General features: G+C 40.5%; 1 protein-coding gene across 1 annotated transcript in view; it reads right to left on the bottom strand.

Annotated features, from left to right (window-relative positions):
• Positions 1 to 19210, bottom strand: part of LOC137047165 (leukocyte cell-derived chemotaxin-2-like) — a 29485-nt gene that overhangs the window by 3239 nt on the left and 7036 nt on the right. Inside the window, exons 2-3 of the mRNA XM_067424759.1 lie at positions 2479 to 2751; positions 2311 to 2401 (exon numbers count right to left, since the gene is read on the bottom strand). Of these exons, the coding sequence (XP_067280860.1) occupies positions 2311 to 2401; positions 2479 to 2751 (364 nt within the window). The remainder of the gene's footprint in view (positions 1 to 2310; positions 2402 to 2478; positions 2752 to 19210) is intronic.

The following is a 19210-nucleotide window of genomic DNA, read 5'->3' as shown; positions in this document are numbered from 1 at the left end:
GAGATTTCTCCCTGAGATGTGTCTGTAGGAGCCAGTATCTGAAGAGCTTCTGACCCTTGATGTGGTTATTTTATGGACCTTCTCTTGAAGAATAGAAGATTTGCAGGCCCCTTTTTGTTGTCTCACCTTAATTTGACCTTGCATCTGGGATGCTTAAAGTATTATTTCACCAGATTATTTTCTGAAGGCGCCCTCATGTTGGCCCTGATGTCGCTCCGTTAGTCAAGCTGTATTGGTTAAAGCCATCTTCCCTCCAATTTTTCTGTCACAGGAGTAAAAGAGGTTTCTTCTATTTGGGCTTTTGTTGTTGCAGCCTCAAAGCATTGTTTATTTCAAGGGATCATGTGATTGCCCTTGATCAGTGCTTATTAAACCTGCCATGGGTTTCACATTCCTGTCCTGTCTCGTGTATCATTATCTTGATCCCTCTCCCTTGTTGTCTCGTTATTGGATTCATTTGCCCCACCTGTTCCCTCTTGATTTTTTCCACTCTTAGGGTGCTTTCAATTATACATTGTTGCATTTTTCAGCTTTTTTGGTTCCTTTTCACACCACACTGATTGCTTTGGTCCAAACCCTGTTGAATTGAACCAAAATGCAAGCACATGACAACATCCACATCACTCATTGGCCATGGCGTATTTCCGAATCTGCTTTTCGATTGGTCAGAATTTACGTGTGGGAAAATTCCATCAGAAGAGGAAAAGCCAGCAAACTACACAACGAGAGACGACTGTGCAGGCCGTTTTTTTCCCTGGCCATAATCTACTACATTGTGTGTATTTACCACAGTATGCAAACAATACATTTCTATAATGAAGCGTGGATGCGACTTGAAAACAACGTTCTAATGCACTGCTAACGGCGAGTGCACATCGCTCATCACTTCAAGCGGAGGCATGCATTAATTATTCTTAACTCTGAAATGCTCATCTTCTGAAAATATTGCCAAAGATTTATCAGGTAATGTCATGCACATAATGTCAGCGCAGTTGACTACAATAGCTGGTTTAGTCCAAAAATGATCAGTTCTTTTGCAGTTGGTTCTGTCGGATCACGTTCTCACCACAAACAAACCGTTCCAGAGTTCGTTTGAAAGCGTACCGAGATCATCTCTTCAAGGATGTCTCAGTACTGCTTTCACACCTGACCAAATGAACCGCACCAAAGAGAGAAACGAACTCTAGTACAATTCATCTAAGCTAAATGAGGCAGGTGTGAATGCAGTTCCCTTCCAGCTACTGTCAGCAGAGGCCCCAGCCCTCCGATGATCTGGAAATGGAGAAGGAAGAGCAGGTCTACCTCTTTGGACACCTTCAGTGGGGAGGATCCGACTTCGGGGGTAGGAGATCTGATGGCCCGTGTTTTGGTGGATTGTGTTCCGGTGGTCCCAGTTCGGGTGATCTCCAAACGCAGGAGGAGAGGAAAAGCGCTTTCTCCATGCCAGTGCCGGTGGTCCCAGTTCCAGTGGTCCCAGTTCCGGTAGATCGGTAGATCGTATTGCAGGACTCCGTTCCGGTGGTTCCAGTTCCGGTAGTCCCAGTTCCTGTGGTCCGTGTGCCAGTGGTCCCAGTTCCGGTGGATCGTGTTCAGGAGGATCGTGTTCCAGTGGTCCCAGTTTTGGTGGCCCGATTTCCGGTGATCTCCAAATGGAGGAGGAGAGGAAAAGTGCTCTCCGTGCCAGTGCCGGTGGTCCCAGTTCCAGTGGCCCCAGTTCCAGTAGATTGTATTCCAGGACTCCATTCCAGTGGTTCCAGTTCCGGTGGTTCCCGTTCCAGTGGTTCCAGTTCCGGGGGTCCCAGTTCCTGTGGTACCAGTTCCGGGGGTCCCAGTTCCGGGGGTCCCAGTTCCTATGGTCCTTGTGCCAGTGGTCCCAGTTCCGGTGGATCGTGTTCAGGAGGATCGTATTCCAGTGGTCCCAGTTTTGGTGGTCCCAGTTCCGGTGATCTCTAAATGGAGGAGGAGAGGAAAAGTGCTCTCCGTGCCAGTGCCGGTGGTCCCAGTTTCGGTGGACTCTGTGCCGGTGGTCTCTGTTCCATAATCTCCATTCCGGTGGTCGCTGCTGTGCCGGAGGTGCCATCTAGGCTCTTGCCTCTGCCCGCGTCGCCCTGTCGTCCTGCACTGTCCGCGGCGCCCTGGCGTCCTGCTCTGCCCGTGCCACGTATTAAACAGTATCCTTTCATCTTTTAATAAAAGTTCTATAGGGTCTGTAATAATAAGTCACCAGTTATCCCAAAATATGCTTTACAACATTTCAGGTGTTTGAATATGATGGATAATGTTTCAGGAGGAATGTTGTTTCTGAAATACCTTCTGGAATTAAAGCCACCACAACCATAGCTGTCACAAGCCCGCACTCTGTTGTGATGACTGCCAGCACACAGAGTACTCCACACTGCAACTAAAAAAAGGGACAAAGAAATTACCCATAAACATCTAGTCAAATCTAGAATCTAGTCAAATATTGGAAAATCAGACCTGGTGCACAACACTGGCGTGATATCTCTCCCCTACATTTATCCTGTAGGTATCTGCCCTGACAAATGTAGGTATTATGCTGACAGATGCCTCCAATGCTTGTGCAGTCCATGTCATTTCTTGGCTTGGTTCTTCTCACTCGGGTTAAGATCTCTCTGCCGTTTCCAATCATGGTCAGTCTTTTATCAGGTTGGGTGATTTTCCTTTCCTCCTCCTGAACTTTCCTTTCTGTTGGTTTCTTATCATTTTCAAGTGAAAAGCCCATGAGAAACCCTGTAATAAGCAATGTATTGACATATGGGTTAACAGTATTTCAATTTTAAGCTGTATATATAGTCACTAGCAGATCTTACCCTATAAACAAACTATAGAATGTTCTGAGCATCGTATTGCTTTTATAAATGGATTATAACTTAATAAAACTATTAAGAACACTAAGCGAGTTCACACATACAAATAATCAGATAGTAAATAGTATGCATAGTAGTATGCATATCTGGCATGCTGTCCGAGGAGCAGGCTCCGAGCGAGCTCGATATATTTGGTCCGAACACAGAGTGTACCTCCCCCCCGATATCTCTATTTTATTTCTAAGGAAATTAACCAGGTAAGTGTGAGGAAGACGGTTGGTGGAGGGATGCTGAAAACCTGTCAGTGTACATTGGTGAGTTGACTGGGTATGTGATCCTCCACTTTTGGGTAGTGGGTTGCTGATTGGGTAGACATGTTGACCACTGACAGCTGGTTAGAATAACATGATGATTGGATCAATCACTTTCACAAGTTCACACTTTCAAAAGTCAGTAAATAGTATGTGTAATAGTATGTGTAGTAGTATGCATATTTGGCGTGCTGTCTGATTGTGCTGCTTTGGGGGTTAGTTTTGAAGGACCAGGAGTTCTCATCATATTGGATGGAAATATCACTGCTGCGGCAGTGGTGAATTTGTCGAAAGAGAAGGAGCCAAAGGAAACATCACTGCTGCGGAAATGAAGGTGAGTTTAGATAGATTTTGAGCTCCTGCAGGAGAAAAGGTGACATCACTGCTGCGGCAGTGTATAAATTGACCATAAAAAACTGATGATGTGTTCAAGTCATGTCTTGAAGATCATATTTACAAGTTGAACACACATGAACGGCACCATGAAGTCGTAAATACCTGTGGAAAGTTCGGGATTATAATATAACAATTAGCCTAATACGTATATAACAATACCATTTACAGTGTCATCATAGATTAATAAAAAATCTAAAGGATTAAAACTCACTTGATGCACATTATTTGTTGTTAGTTTTCTATAAGCAGAGTTAACAAAACTTGCTGTATTTTCATGAAATTCATTAAAAGATGGTACACCGCCATCTTGCTCCGACCAAAGAGACTTGAACGCACCATGAGGTCCTGCGGGAGCCGAGACAACGTCACTGCTGCGGCAGTGGGGAAAGGAAATTCCCATTTATTTGAATGATGGTATTGGAAATTGGATATGTGGCTGAATGGTTTATTGGAATATCAGCTGAATAATGAGGTACTGGGGTTAGGAATGTGTCCGCCTCTGGTGCCAGTTTGGCGAGAGCAGATTGAAGATTATTGCAAATTATATTTTGTTTGGGGAGGCTTTCCACTCCGGGTTTGAAACCAGTCTCAAGACCAGACAGCAAATACTCTGTAAAGTTAGCGTCCGAGTGGTGAGACAATTCGGCTGACAAACGAGAAATATTCAGAGAAGTTTACTTTTTTGAGAAGAATTTGAAGTCGAGAATTTTTATTTTGCGATCTTTTAACAGGGCAAATGGTGCGGGAATGAGCACCGCCACAGTAATTGCAGATGTGCAGGAAACGACACTGCTGTCTTACCAGCCCCACTAGTTGAAATTGATGCAAACTGAATCATGGAAGTGGAAATTGATTTTCTTGAGATCTCTGGTTGGAGAGTCAAAAATATACTGGTTGTGGGACACAACTATTGGATCTTTTCCTGGGATGGAACTGGACAAGGGGGAATTGAAGGATTCATCAAAGGAAATGATATGGTGGAGTGGCCAAGTGATCTGCAGACTGCACAAGATATATTATGGCAGCCCAAAAACACTCTGTTGTGAAGCTGTGTCCAGAGCGCCCTAGTAAGGACACTGGTTCCAGTGGGAGGCACGTGCACGGCACATTTTACTGAAAAAAGCTTGTGGTAAGTATAGTAATTAGATCCCCCATAAGACAAAATAATCGCTCAGCTCTCGTTTTCTGAGTGGAAATGTTGCTGTAGCAATTAAAAATGATGGAGAGTTCAGTGAAAGGAAGGAGTCAAGATGAATTACAGCCGAATTCTAACTGAAAACTCACCTACTTCAATTTGGCGGATGGAGGACTTATAAAACCCAGTACACTTAACACACGACTTCTCCACTTCTCCAGGATCTGCCATAGCTAGCCCTTTACTCTACAGTTTACTCTAGCACTAACTATAGTATGCAATAAATATCAAGGAGGGATGCCCCACAGGCTGTCTATCTCTACTTGTCAGGTTCTTGAACATGCTTCATGCTAGACAGCCCTATAAAGCACCCAACCAAAGGGGAGCATACATTCCTACTTTAAGACCTAGTAGTTGGGGAGGGAGATAAATAATCAGAGGGAATCAATACTGCCCTACACTTCATCAACCCTAAGAGAGTACACTTACCAGAGGTGGAAAGTAACGAATTACATTTACTCGTGTTACTGTAATTGAGTAGTTTTTCTGTGTACTTCTACTTTTTTAAGTAGTTTTAAAAATCTGTAATTTTACTTTTACTTAAGTACATTTTGATTAAAGTATTGTACTTCGCTACATTTTAAACCACATCGGTTACTGAGTAAAAATAAATCATTAATGCAAAGAGGGGAGGAAAAAAACCGAGATCCGGAAATGACTAATATTGAATAGAGGGCGCGGGACGCGGGAGAGAACAAGCGCGCAAATATCAGATGGAGACGAACAAGACAGACGTCAGTGACGCAGACCCAGGTGAAAGCAAAACGCCGTCGTGAACTCCTGGCTAGTATGGAAATACTTTGGATATAGAAAAAAATTATGTGGTGTTGTCCTGGAGGATATCAAATGTGCACAAAATGTGGATGCAAATGAAGAAACACATAGAACATGTTCGGGCACACATCCCTCTGTGCAAATAAAGGTATGTTTATAACTTAAGGCCGATTGATTTCTGTGACGCAGAGGGAATCCCGGAATCCAGTCATGAACATTAACTTTACATTATAATGTAGATTTGGCGTAATACATGCAAACTGGTGGATGAACGAAAAACTCGAATGTAGAGCTGCAGGCCTTAGAAATAAATCAAATCGCGACATGGTCTGTGAACATTAAAGCACAAAACATTGCTATATGAATATATGATCTGCTTGTTCTCTCTCTGTGAATGAGCTGCTCCGTCTACTACATATTGACTCTATTATTCTTAAACATTTTTACAAATTAATGATAAAAATAAGTTGTTAATCTAATTCATAGTAATTTATTGAATTTAGTTTATTAGACATGTTTTATTGAAATTTTGATAAACAAAATAAACAAATGGTTTTAAGTTTGTTATAATAAAGCATTTGTTCAACCAAATAAAAAAAAGACCAATCTTCTTCATTCATTTAACATCATTTTACCAAGTGATAATAACCATCATTTAATAATAGGTACAGTAAATGTTTAATTGATGTTTTCTGAGACAGTTGTCATATCGTGAAAATCTCATCCTATCACAACCCTACAGGGGAGAGTCCCCCACCCCCACTGTTAAAAAAGTAACTAAGTAACTTTTACTCTGAGTACATTTTAAATGAGCTACTTTTTACTTTTACTTGAGTAAATTTTTAGACCAGTAATTTTACTTGTACTTAAGTAAAATTTCATTGAAGTAACAGTACTTTTACTTGAGTAGAATATTTTGTTACTCTTTCCACCTCTGACACTTACCAAGCAACAATCCAAAATGTGACACACAATTCTATTCACCCTACACTCTGAAAAAAGGTACAATGCTGTCACTAGGGCGGTACCCTAAGGTACAAAAGTGAAAAGGTACATCTTTGTACCTTACTCACCCCTAAATGGTACATATTAGTACTTTAAAAGGTACATATCAGTACTTTAAGAGTGCGTATTAGTACCTTAAAGGTACATAGTAGTACCTTTTCGGTTTTGTACCTTAGGGTACCGCCCCAGTGACAGCAATTTACCTTTTTGTCTGACAGTGTAGCATTATGGAGAATATGACTCAACCCTGGAAAAAAGATAATACAGGATATCAGAGTGGAGCAAGAGAGATGGGTAATTGTTTTCTCTTTTCATTTACATAACTTCACTGGGCATGATCATAAAGTCACACGGCTTCTCCTACCACTGCTATGCAGATGATACAAAGCTCTATCTTTCATTTAACCTGATGCTCCATTAGCTCCCTCATGAGCCGAATGCTCTCCGTTCAAACAATTATGGCCAGTGGTTCAAAAAGTTTAATCTGGATCAGAATGATCTGGATTTGGAAATCCCATGTTTTGCTATCCAGGATCAAGTAAGCCATCACACTATTGTGCTGGTTTTTCAAAACAACATGGGATTGGATGATCACTGATCCACACTTTTTCAGATTATAAAATACGAATTACTAGTGCTCTATGTAGCCCAAGAGCATTCACCCGAGAAACTTTGTGTTCGCTCGCAGTGATTAAACACTTTGAATCACACACACACACACACACACACACACACACACACACACACACACACACACACACACACACACACACACACACACACACACACATATATGATAAAACGTTTACTTTTAAAGTTTTATTACATTTACCTGAAATCCACCGTTCCGCAAGGATCAGTATAAAACCCCAAAGCTGTCCCAATCAATTATTTCAAAACCAGGATTGGATTTCGTGAGCTAATCTGATTTCAGAATCCTATTTTTCTTATGAACAACCCATTTTCAAGATTTAATCCAATCCAATCAGATTACTTTTGGCCCTAGATTCGTATCCCTTGGAGATAATCAAGCAATAGCCTTTTATCATAAATTAATTTCCATCAGTGCTTCGCATTTCTTCAAGATTTCCTCACACATATCTCATCCCTCCATGAGAGAATGAAGCAAGAACAGAGTTACCATGAATGCAACACAATGAGCATACCCATCTTTCATCTAACATGCACATACAAACAAGTGGCTCCTGAAAATCTGATGTCATGTATTACAGCCGCCCTTTTATACTCACTGGCCTGCCGCCTGTGACATCATGGACTGACATTGGCCAATGAGATTGGCAGGTTTGGTACAAGTGTTTTAGACTCACGTCATGCTAATGGCATCGAACTTTGACTCTGTGTCATGGAGTTGATGCTGTTTTCTATTGCAATGCGTAATGGAAGTGGGCAATCACTGCTGAACGCTTTTGCTGTAGTTTTTGTTTCCATGGTAACAGTTACTTATATGACTGGTGGCACTGTCTTTAGGATTGTAGGTGTTTGAGAAGTAACCTCAGAGCTTGTAAAAAGGTTTATACATTATCATTAAAATCTGCATCTCTATGAAAAAATGAATGTGATTTTACTGTACAGTAGAACCCCACTGGCTCTCTCTATGTTGTGTACTGTAGCACAGCTACTGACCAGCCAGAGTTCGGTATTGATACTGTCCATATTATAGTGTAAATTAAATGTTTACATTTTAAATAATATTTCTGTAAAATTCAATTCAATGCACAACATAAAAATACAGAGATAGAAAGTGGGTTGAAGTCTTTTGTCTTTTGACAGTTTAGTTGTTAATTTCTTTCCTCAGGCCTGAAATGAATAAATTGGCAGACTGTAAGCTTGGCATTCGAAGCCACACTGTGTTCTGGCAGTGTTTGAGATTGAAAAAGGGTTTGTTGGGTATATTAGTGCCTCTGAGAGAGCATTTTTCTAACATTTCAAGAGAAATCTGCATAATATTCATGCTGTCTCAGACAATATTGGTCCACATTAAAAAAATCTATTGGGATGTTTTATAAGCATTGTGTGAGGAACAACTACACTCAAATCTCATTGGTGTTTCCACATACTCACTCTAAAGCACTACTTGAATACAAGAAACACAATAACTAATGTAATTTGGCATCACTTATATCAAACATGGAGCAACTAGGCCCATAAGCAGAGTTTTTAAATCAGTGAGGTCAGGGCGGTTGAGGAGTACACTCTAAAAAATAATTCAGTGGCTTAGTAAATATCACAGTAATAATTAACTTTATTAACTAAAACCATCAAGTAAATTATATTGAGAGATTTTATTAAGTTAAACATACCAAAATAATTGACTAAAAATCCAACAGTTAATTTTGTCTAAAATTTATAGTTATATTTAAGTTTTTTTCACTAAAATAATTTAGTATTCAAATAACCAATTCTTTATTTTAAATATACTTAATACGTTTGTGAAATTTATTTCAAAATATTTGAGAATGGAGAATTAAACCGATCTGTTTCAAGAACCACAAATATTACTTAATTAAAATCAAGATTATTAATATTTAACACACACTGAAGAAATTGAGTAAGTTTACTAGATTAAAACAATGCGCCCCTCCCCCACCCTCTGACGCCACGACAGCTCGACGGTTGAGTGAGTGCAGAGGTTTGAATTCTCCTCAGTCACCAGAGCAGTTTCTTCTTCTCAGCGTCGCAGAATTGGGGCATTTCCTCTGTGAAATTCAGGTTTGTATGTTTTGTTTTATCTATATATAATCATTACTGTGCTAAAAGGCATTTTATTTAATTCAAAACAACATACAGGGACAGTGTGAGTCACCTTAAGTTAACGTGTGACGTTGGTCTTTGAAACGCCTGCTGTGTTGCTCAAAACACGCAACTTTATTCGTAAAGATAATGAATATAATGAATTTGGATGATAAAATCTTATTAAAACTGGGCACTGTTTGTTTATTTTCAGGTTATGGAGTCTGGCGCCTCCTCGCAGCATCTTTCATCTACGAATGAAACGCAGGACAGCGGTCTCAAGTTCAAAGTCCACCCGCAGACCGCATCTCAGGCTCGAGAAACAGCGCTGATACGGTGCAAATGGGATAACAGACCGGTTGATTACACTTGAATTAACTGTTACTTTTAAATGTTTAATTTTTACTTCTAAAATGTTTGTTACATGATTTTAAATGTTGTAAAATAACTGTTATTCTTAATATGTCAAAAAAGTATGCTGTAACGTTACTCGTCGACAATAAAGGCCATGTATAAGTTTGTTTGTGTGCACTGTGGAGTATTTTACAAAGGTTTAGAGGAAATTAAAGTTATACTATACAAGTTAGTAATACTCATAAATAAAAACAGTTCATATTAGTCATAAATATTGGTTTTTAAATGCTTTTTACCCAATTTTTTCTACTCAATTGAATGTGTTAATGTAACAAATGCAGTTACTCAGATCTACTTAATTTTTTTACTTACATTTACTCAGATCATATGGTGTCTATAATTGATTTCATTGCTTTAAAATTTACTCAATTTTTTTAGTGTAAAAATGTTTCACCAAAAAAATTGAGTAAATCATAGTATAAGTTTTTAGAGTGTATGCTGCCCGAGAAAATTTTGATTTTTCTGATCTACATACTGTATGTGCATTTTAGGATGTCTGAAGGCCAAAAAATGAATACTAAATAGCTTTCAAATCCATGGTAGTGGGCAGTAGATTATTTGTCATACCTGCTCTCTCCTCATTTCCATCACTTTTTCACTCTTTCTGTCTTATCCCCTTCTAAAGCTGAGCTCTGACTGATAGTCTTTTCATTTTCGTCTGTGTCAGTGCAGACAGTGAACATACAGTCAACTGATATTTAGCCTATATTTTATTAAGCATTTTCTTAGACAAGTTAATTCACTGAAGGCTACGAACACTAGGTAAATAGGTTTATTAAATTAATTCACAATATGTATACATTCATTATCTTATGCCTAATCTGATGATGATAGATCAGCTTCATTAATGTTGCTTTTTAATTAAAAATGGCAAAATTAGACAAAATGTCATTCGTTTGCATGATCATTTTTGTCAGTTATTTAACATTTCTGGCCTAAAACAGCTGTCAATTATGAGATGTTTAGTTTAGCTAATTCCTCCGCATACTGCTAACACATACTGAAGAGGCGTGGAATTGCGAATTTGTGCATAAAGCCTACTTTAATTCGATTGGTCATCTGAAATATTTTGACATTGATGAGCGGTGATAGTGGTGGGCGGCAGTGGCTCAGTGGTTCATGTAGGTTGTCTACAAACTGAAAGGTTGGTGGTTCAATCCCCGGTTCCACCTGACCAAGTGTCGAAGTTTCCATGAGCAAGACATGAGCAAGTTTCCATGAGCAAGACTGCTCCCGACGAGCTGGATGGTGCCTTACATGGCTGACATCGCCGTCGTTGTATGAATGGGTGATTGCGAGGCAAAATGTAAAGCGCTTTGGATGGCCATAGGGTCTGTTATGAGCGCTATATAAATGCAGTCCATTTACCATAGGTCACAGGCAGCTAAGATGAGAAGAACGTGGCGCTTTCAAGATCCTTGCAGCACTTAAGTAGTATATTAGTATTTCACATTTATTAAATACACCTCTGATAAATACGAGGTCTGGACCTTGTCAACACCATTTTGGGATGCAAAGTTTGAATATACACATTTGAAGATAAGTTGAGAGGTAAGATATTTCTGTCGAAAAACCTCAAATTTTGGCTATTTCTCACAAAGCTATCCAAAAGACTTGTACAGTGCATAAATCATATCCTTAACTTTTTCAGTACTTATAATAGTGTTGTTGTTTTTGGAAATTGTATGCTGTATGCTTTCATTGACATGCTTTAAATTCTCTTTTTTTGTGTGTCCTGAAAGAAAAAGTAATACAGGTTTGGATTAATATCTATTGCCAACTACTACCCAATGATCAGCTTGCTTAGAATCTGCAGTCATTCATAAAAATGTTCTTCACAAGAGGTTTACATTTCAAAAATGTTAATGACAAATTGCTATAATGTGTTGTCTAATGATCCAAAACACACGTCTATTTTCGGTCTTGTTCAACAGCATGTATGTAATTATTGAAGTCAGTAAGTGGAACGATCTCATTAATCAAAGTGTTATTGCTGCATTAATTCCTCAGTCAATCTTTAGGTTGATTTGATACAACTAAAAAGGGCTCACTCCCAAGAAGGAATCATTTATATCATACAATGCTCTGCTGTGCTGTTTGAAAATAACTGTCCTATTTTCAGTCATTTAGGACTCTAAAGATGATTTCAGTTTCATAAAATGGTGTTACTTGAATTATGGGCAACTTTGTCAGTGTGGGATCTTTTTAAACACACTTAACACTTTTACGACACTGTAAGAGGAAAAAAGTAAATGGTACTTGCAATGCAATTCTCTGCTAGGACATTATCTGTAAAACAAATCACAATGCAATGTGTAATTCAAAATATGGCTAAAACACTTGTTAAAAAATCTATTTGGAAAATTACTTAGTCCATCAGGTAGTGTTGTTATAGATTTTTCTTTGCGTATTTTAGTATTTCATTTAATATTAAATTGATCCAAAAATGGACATACAATACAATACCTGCTACAAGCTTTCTGAAACAGCATGAGGATAATTTCCACCGCAATGTTAACACAACCTTTCTTAGATAGCATTCTGTAATGGAAATGATTGATTACATTTTTGTAGGAATGTCATACTTTTTTATTGTTATCATTTTCTCCTAATGTACACTTTTAAAATCTTTAAAACATTATTAAACCTTTTTTCTTTTCACCAAAAAAAATGTAATTTAATTTGAAACTCTGTTTCTGTTATACACAGTTAAAATATCCTGTATTTGACCGAAGTTACAAAATCGGCAGACACTACATACAATTTTGGTTTTAATAAGATTTCCCCAATAAATAGGCAAGAATAAACTCGGTGTCCTTCATGATTTCTGTTCATTCCGAAAAACAAAGCACTTGAATTCAGCAAGCTCATAATCACGACTTCAGAAGTGGGAATTATTATTTATGCAGCATAATTAGTTCAGTCATCCTCCATCCCCTGCCAGTGTGTATCCTTGGTTACTGATTGAGTTACTTCAGTTCAGGTGTCTGGTTAATTTACCCTCTTTTGTTTGCTGTCTATTTAAGACCCGTGGTTAGGTCTGTTCAGTGTGTGTTGTTGTCTATGAGATACCTTCTCTATTTACTGGTTGTTCTGTCCTTGTCTTTGAATTCTGAGAATCCTAAATATTTCTGTTAGTTTCAGGTTGTGATTAATAAAGACTCCCCTAAGATCCAGTCTCATCTCTGCTCAACCTGATCTCACATAATTCCGTGCAATGAACATGGACCCTTAACATTAAAATCCGTGGTACTTTCACGGAATCGCCGAAAATGGATTCACACATGGATTCCCAACACACATTTAATTATTTGCATTTGTATAAGGAGACATGATTTTATGAATATTTATAGCCTAACTTTATATTTTGGAGCGACTAACTAACTACTCCTACCCTAAACCTACCAACTCTCAACAATATAAAACACGTAACAGGCAAATAAATGCACAGTCACATGTATTTATTGCAAAAACCGAACAAAATCAGCATAAAAGTATTAACTGATGCTGCATTCCAAGTCTTCTGAAGTCATACAATGTCTTCATGTGAAGAACAGTTGATCTTGATGTTTTAGTCGTTGAAATGATGATCGCACCTCTATGTGAACAGAACACTCATGCACTCATTCATATTTATCATTCAAATGATACACACGACTCTTTAGCATGACGCATCGGTCATGAGACACACAAGAGCCTGTGGCATTATACAATCAAAGCTGATGTAATGACGCGATTGGTCGCGAGACATACGACAGCCAATGCTGTCAAAGCTGACGTGACATTTCTTCCGGCGGCAATATTTGAAATGTATTAATCTTTGGCGGATGGACTCCACGTTACTGATCGCTTTTGGGGATTTTTCTTCACACAAATCAATCGTTTGGCCTCGGAACATTTGTAATATTTGTTATTTTTTAATCAGTTGTGCCTGCAGTCAAATCTATCTGATATATCCTGTTTTTTTTATTATACACAAATGGGTAAGTTTAGGGAAGAGTTTGAGTTATGCGTTCAAAATGTGTCAGAATAAAAAGAAAATAAATGTAAATAAAATTATGCTGACTGAATCAAACTGACGAGTAAGGGTATTAGAACAGGGAATCTGTGTTCGGACCACAGATACTGCTTGTCATTGTCCTACATAGGCATCACTTCCGTGGTCCTATCACAGAATTTTCAGCGATTCCGTGAAACTACCACAGATTTTGAGTTAAGGTTCTGTGTTCATTTCATGGAATTCTGTGAGACCAGGCTGCTGTGCTACAACCAGGATTATGACATATTATGACTCTCTGTGGTCGTTAAAAATCCAATGGCACTTCTCGTAAAAGAGTAGGGGTGTAACCCCAGTGTCCTGGCCAAATTCCCTCGATTGGCCCTTACCAATCATGGCCTCCTAATAATCCCCATCCACTGAATTGGCTCTATCACCCTCTCTCCTCTCCACCTTTCGCTGGTGTGTGGTGAGCGCACTGGCGCCGTTGTACTGTGGCTACCATCGCATCATCCAAGTGGATGCTGCAGACTGGTGGTGGTTGAGGAGAGACCCCTGACATGAGTGTGAAGCGCTTTGGGTGTACAGTAGTACATATGAAAGCACTATATAAATGCCTCATTCATTCATTCATTCATTCATTCATTCATTCATTCATTCATTCATTCATATTGACAAACCAATTAAAATGGATCTACCAGGAGTCCAGTTGCTGTGTTTGGACCAGGAACAGCTGTCCCTCGAGGCCCACTCCCGAAGGTTTAAACAACGGGCATGCCTCACTAACTTCCCAGACCAATCGCGGTATACTTTCTAACTGACCAGCTTAAACGTGGAAACAAAGGCTTTCCTATCTGGTGTGGGTCCTCGGGTGAGTCCCTTTCAGTGAGTAATGTTCCTGAGTCCGTTCCAGTGAAACAAATTCCAGAGTCCATTCCAGGGATAAAATGTCCTGCTTCAAGAATTACAGCATTGCTAATTGCAACGGTCACAATGCTTCCAGTGAGTGATTTTCTTGAGTCCACTCCAGTGAGTAATTTTCCTGAGTTTGTTCCTGAGTGTAATGTTAACAGAGTCCATTCCAGTGAGAGAAATTCCAGAGTTCGGTTTAGTGTGTGAAATCCTGAATCTGCTCCAGAGAGTAAAACCCCTGAGATAATTTTCACAGTCTGCTACAGGGAGTGGAATCCACTCTCTACTAAAAATTCCACTAAAAGCCCTTCCAGTCTCCACTGGGGTATCAAAGAGATGGTCCTGTCCATTAAGCTCTCAAACTGTATGTATGTCTAGACCACAAACCAATTCACACCAGCCCCAGACAAGAGTCCAGTCACGGCTCCAGCCCCTGACCAGAGTACAGTGATGCTCCAGCCCCTGACCAGAGTCTAGTGATGCTCCAGTCCTCTGACCAGAGTCTATTGATGCTCTAACCCTCTGAGCAGAGTCTAGTGATGCTCCAGCCCTCTGAGCAGAGTCTAGTGATGCTCCAGCCCTCTGAGCAGAGTCTAGTGATGCTCCAGCCCTCTGAGCAGAGTCTAGTGATGCTCCAGCCCTCTGAGCAGAGTCTAGTGATGCTCCAGCCCTCTGGCCAGAGTATAGTGATACTTCAGCCCTCTGACCAGAGTCTAGTGATACTCCAGTCCTCTGACCAGAGTCTAGTGATGCTCCAGCCCTCTGACCAGAGTCTAGTGATACTCCAGCCCTCTGATCAGAGTCTAGTGATGCTCAAGCCCCTGACCAGAGTCCAGTGATGCTCCAGCCCCTGACCAGAGTCCAGTGATGCTCCAGCCCCTGACCAGAGTCCAGTGATGCTCAAGCCCTCTGACCAGAGTCCAGTGATGCTCCAGCCCTCTGACCAGAGTCCAGTGATGCTCCAGCCCTCGGACCAGAGTCCAGTGATGCTCCAGCCCCTGACCAGAGTCCAGTGATGCTCCAGCCCCTGACCAGAGTCCAGTGATGCTCAAGCCCCTGACCAGAGTCCAGTGATGCTCCAGCCCCTGACCAGAGTCCAGTGATGCTCCAGCCCCTGACCAGAGTCCAGTGATGCTCAAGCCCCTGACCAGAGTCTAGTGATGCTCCAGCCCTCTGACCAGAGTCTAGTGATGCTCCAGCCCTCTGACCAGGGTCTAGTGATGCTCCAGCCCTCTGACCAGAGTCCAGTGATGCTCAAGCCCCTGACCAGAGTCTAGTGATGCCCCAGCCCCTGACCAGAGTCTAGTGATGCTCCAGCCCTCTGACCAGAGCCTAGTGATGCTCCAGCCCTCTGACCAGAGTCCAGTGATGCTCAAGCCCCTGACCAGAGTCTAGTGATGCTCCAGTCCCTGACCAGAGTCTAGTGATGCTCCAGCCCTCTGACCAGAGTCTAGTGATACTCCAGCCCTCTGACCAGAGTCTAGTGATGCTCCAGCCCTCTGGCCAGAGTCCAGTGATGCTCCAGCCCCTGACCAGAGTCCAGTGATGCTCCAGCCCCAGCCCCTGACCAGAGTCCAGTGACGGCTCCAGCCCCTGACCAGAGTCCAGTGATGCTCCAGCCCCTGACCAGAGTCCAGTGATGCTCCAGGCCCTGACCAGAGTCCAGTGACGGCTCCAGCCCCTGACCAGAGTCCAGTGATGCTCCAGCCCCTGACCAGAGTCCAGTGATGCTCCAGCCCCTGACCAGAGTCCAGTGATGCTCCACCCCCTGACCAGAGTCCAGTGAAGACTCTAGCCCCTGACCAGAGTCCAGTGATTCCCCAGCCCCTGACCAGAGTCCAGTGATGCTCTAGCCCCTGACCAGAGTCCAGTGATGCTCCAGCCCCTGACCAGAGTCCAGTGATGGTCCAGCCCCAGACCAGAGTCCAGTGATGCTCCAGTCCCTTAGCAGATTCCAGTGATGCTCCAGCCCCTGACCAGAGTCCAGTGACGGCTCCAGCCCCTGAGTCAAGCTGTAAGAATGCAACACGGACCAGTATGGCCATGGCAATCTCGTGGGGTTTGCACACACCCTCACAGATGTCCACACCGTCCATGGCCATGGATGCTGAACTGTCGCCACCCAAGCCCTAAGAATGCAACGCTGACCAGTATGGCCATAGCAATCTTGTGCGGTTGGCACACACCCCCACAGATGTCCACGCTGTCCATGGCAATGGAGGCTGAATTGTCGCCACCACTGCCCTGGCCCCCTGAATAGCCGGCGCTGGCCTGTAGGCATCCTGTTCTGCCAAACCACCCTCACACCCTCTGGATGCATTATGGTGCAAGGACACGATTTCCAGGGTACCGTCGCATGTTTGTGTGTTTTGCTCTCTGTGTGTTAATTAGTTCAGTCTTCCTCTGTCCCTTGCCTGTTTGTATCCTTGGTCACTGATTGTGTTTCTAGTTAATTTACCCTCTTTTGGTTGCTAAGCTTGTGTTTAGTATTGTTCAGTGTCTGCCATTGTCTATCTGTTTCTATTTACTGTTTGTTCTGCCCTTGATTTTGAATTTTGAGAATTTTGAGTATTTCTGTTAGTTTTAGTTCATATCAAGATACAGTTTCATATCTGCTGCAACCAGGATCGTGACACATGCAAATTTCCCCCTCCTCCTGTCCATCTGAACTAAAAGTGCATTTTTGGTGCCGCCTCTCCTTCAAGTCTTCAAGTCTAAAGGCTAATTATCTGACTGGGTAATTTTCACACAGGAAGTACATATCAATGTCCCCATCATAATGTTTGTTTTTAAAAACAAAGTAATGGCAAACCATTGGACAACAGGGTGACAAAATCCTTTTTTCCTAAGACATAAAGTCTATGCATAAAAAGCATTTATAAAGTAGCAAACATACACATATTTAAGTTTTGGTGAAAATGGTCTCATTTAATTTGACCTTCACAGAGAGAAATCTGGTGTAAGTGCCAGTAGTTAAAGAAACAATGCATTACAGATGCCTAGAGAGTAAGTCTACTTACAGCATGCCAGGAAAAGAACAATCAAGGAGATTTTCATCAGCATCTTTTGAGGTCAAATGTCTGGAAAAAGCATGACATCACAAAATATGTAAAATTAAATATACAGATCCTGGGTTGTATCTAACATACATGTAGTTTGCAATTAAATAGTGCTTACCCTAGTGTAGAACCAGAGCAGAACAGAATAAGGCCTGTGTCAGCAGAGGCAAACATGAGCTTATGCCACATGATGAGCCTCACTTTGCCAATGTTGACATTGGACTCTAAAGACGTTCCTTTGCCTCGTTTAAGAGACCAGCTTTTAGAAAAGTAACTGAAATATGAAAGAAGCATTTTAACTTTTTTAATAACATCCATGTCTTCTTCAGTGCCATTTTAGTATTATTGATACTATTATATATTGTGTTAATATTTTGAATTTGATATTCTATTTGTATTTTCTGTTTTCATTTTAATTTAAGTTAAAGTTTTAGTAATAGTGTTGTTTTTAATTTTCTGTATGCCAAAAGATGTTATATGGAATCAATTAATCCCTCACTGATCATTTTACAGAGGACACATTCAAAAGTCGCTATGCTAATATTTCTTTTTGTCCAGCAACTTCTAATTTGCAATTATATCATATGCTATAGTATTACCTTTGCCAAATGATCAGTCACATGACATGTTGGTTAATTAAAAAAATGTAATCAATATATCATCAAACCTTCTCCAAAAATATATTTTTCTCTTATCTAGATTCACTATCTACTGTAAAAAAAAAAAAAAATACAGGTCTCCAATTTAAACTTTTCTAGTGACTGATCACATGTACATTTTTCTGTTGGCCAAATTGAATTTCTGTGAATTAAATTGGATCAATTCCCGGAAATTTAATTTGGCCAACTGAAAAATGTAGATGTGATCAGTCACTAGAAAACTTTAAATTGGAGATATGAATTGTTTTTAAAGTGTGGTATATTAAGTTTATAGTTTGTTAATACTATTATAACAGTTTTCGCAGGAAATTGCGTACATACATAACTCGCCTGTGAGTGTGTTATCATGGTCATAAATAGACAAAAGTTGCCTAAGCTACTTTAACGTGTGTATGGTTTGGAAGTGGCGTAGGTTACTTTTCACAATGAATGAAAAAGTTTGACATGGAGCAGCTGAATCTACAACCTCCGGGGAATCACCCGTTTTAAACAAATGCCAAACAGAGGAGAGTCTGCTGGAGAAAAGAGAATGCAATATAGCTCGTAATAAGACAAGAATCAACATCGGCTTGGCTTTTCGAAGATTTCGAGAACTGAGAGATTTTATTTCTCAACAGATAAGTAAGGTATTTAATTGAACAGATGAATTGCCATATGTAGCTCTCTAACAGAGTTCATTGTGAAACATTATCTATTGTGAAAAATCATATCATTACACTTGTAGGGCTGTGTTGGAATTACTCCCTATTAATGAGTAAGCCTACGGTACTGTAATGTCTTCAGCTAGTCAGCTTGAGATCCTTTCTATCTAAACTGGTTATATCTCTATAGCCAATAGTGAATGTTTAATGAGCATAGGATAATCATATTCATCCACAAAGAACAACCAAAACAATGTTGTTCCGCAAA

This window comes from Pseudorasbora parva, chromosome 18, assembly GCF_024679245.1.
Source record: "Pseudorasbora parva isolate DD20220531a chromosome 18, ASM2467924v1, whole genome shotgun sequence".
Taxonomy (NCBI): Eukaryota; Metazoa; Chordata; class Actinopteri; order Cypriniformes; family Gobionidae; genus Pseudorasbora; species Pseudorasbora parva.
The sequence above is the reverse complement of the archived record's forward strand: the minus strand, read 5'-3'. Positions and strand labels throughout refer to the sequence as shown.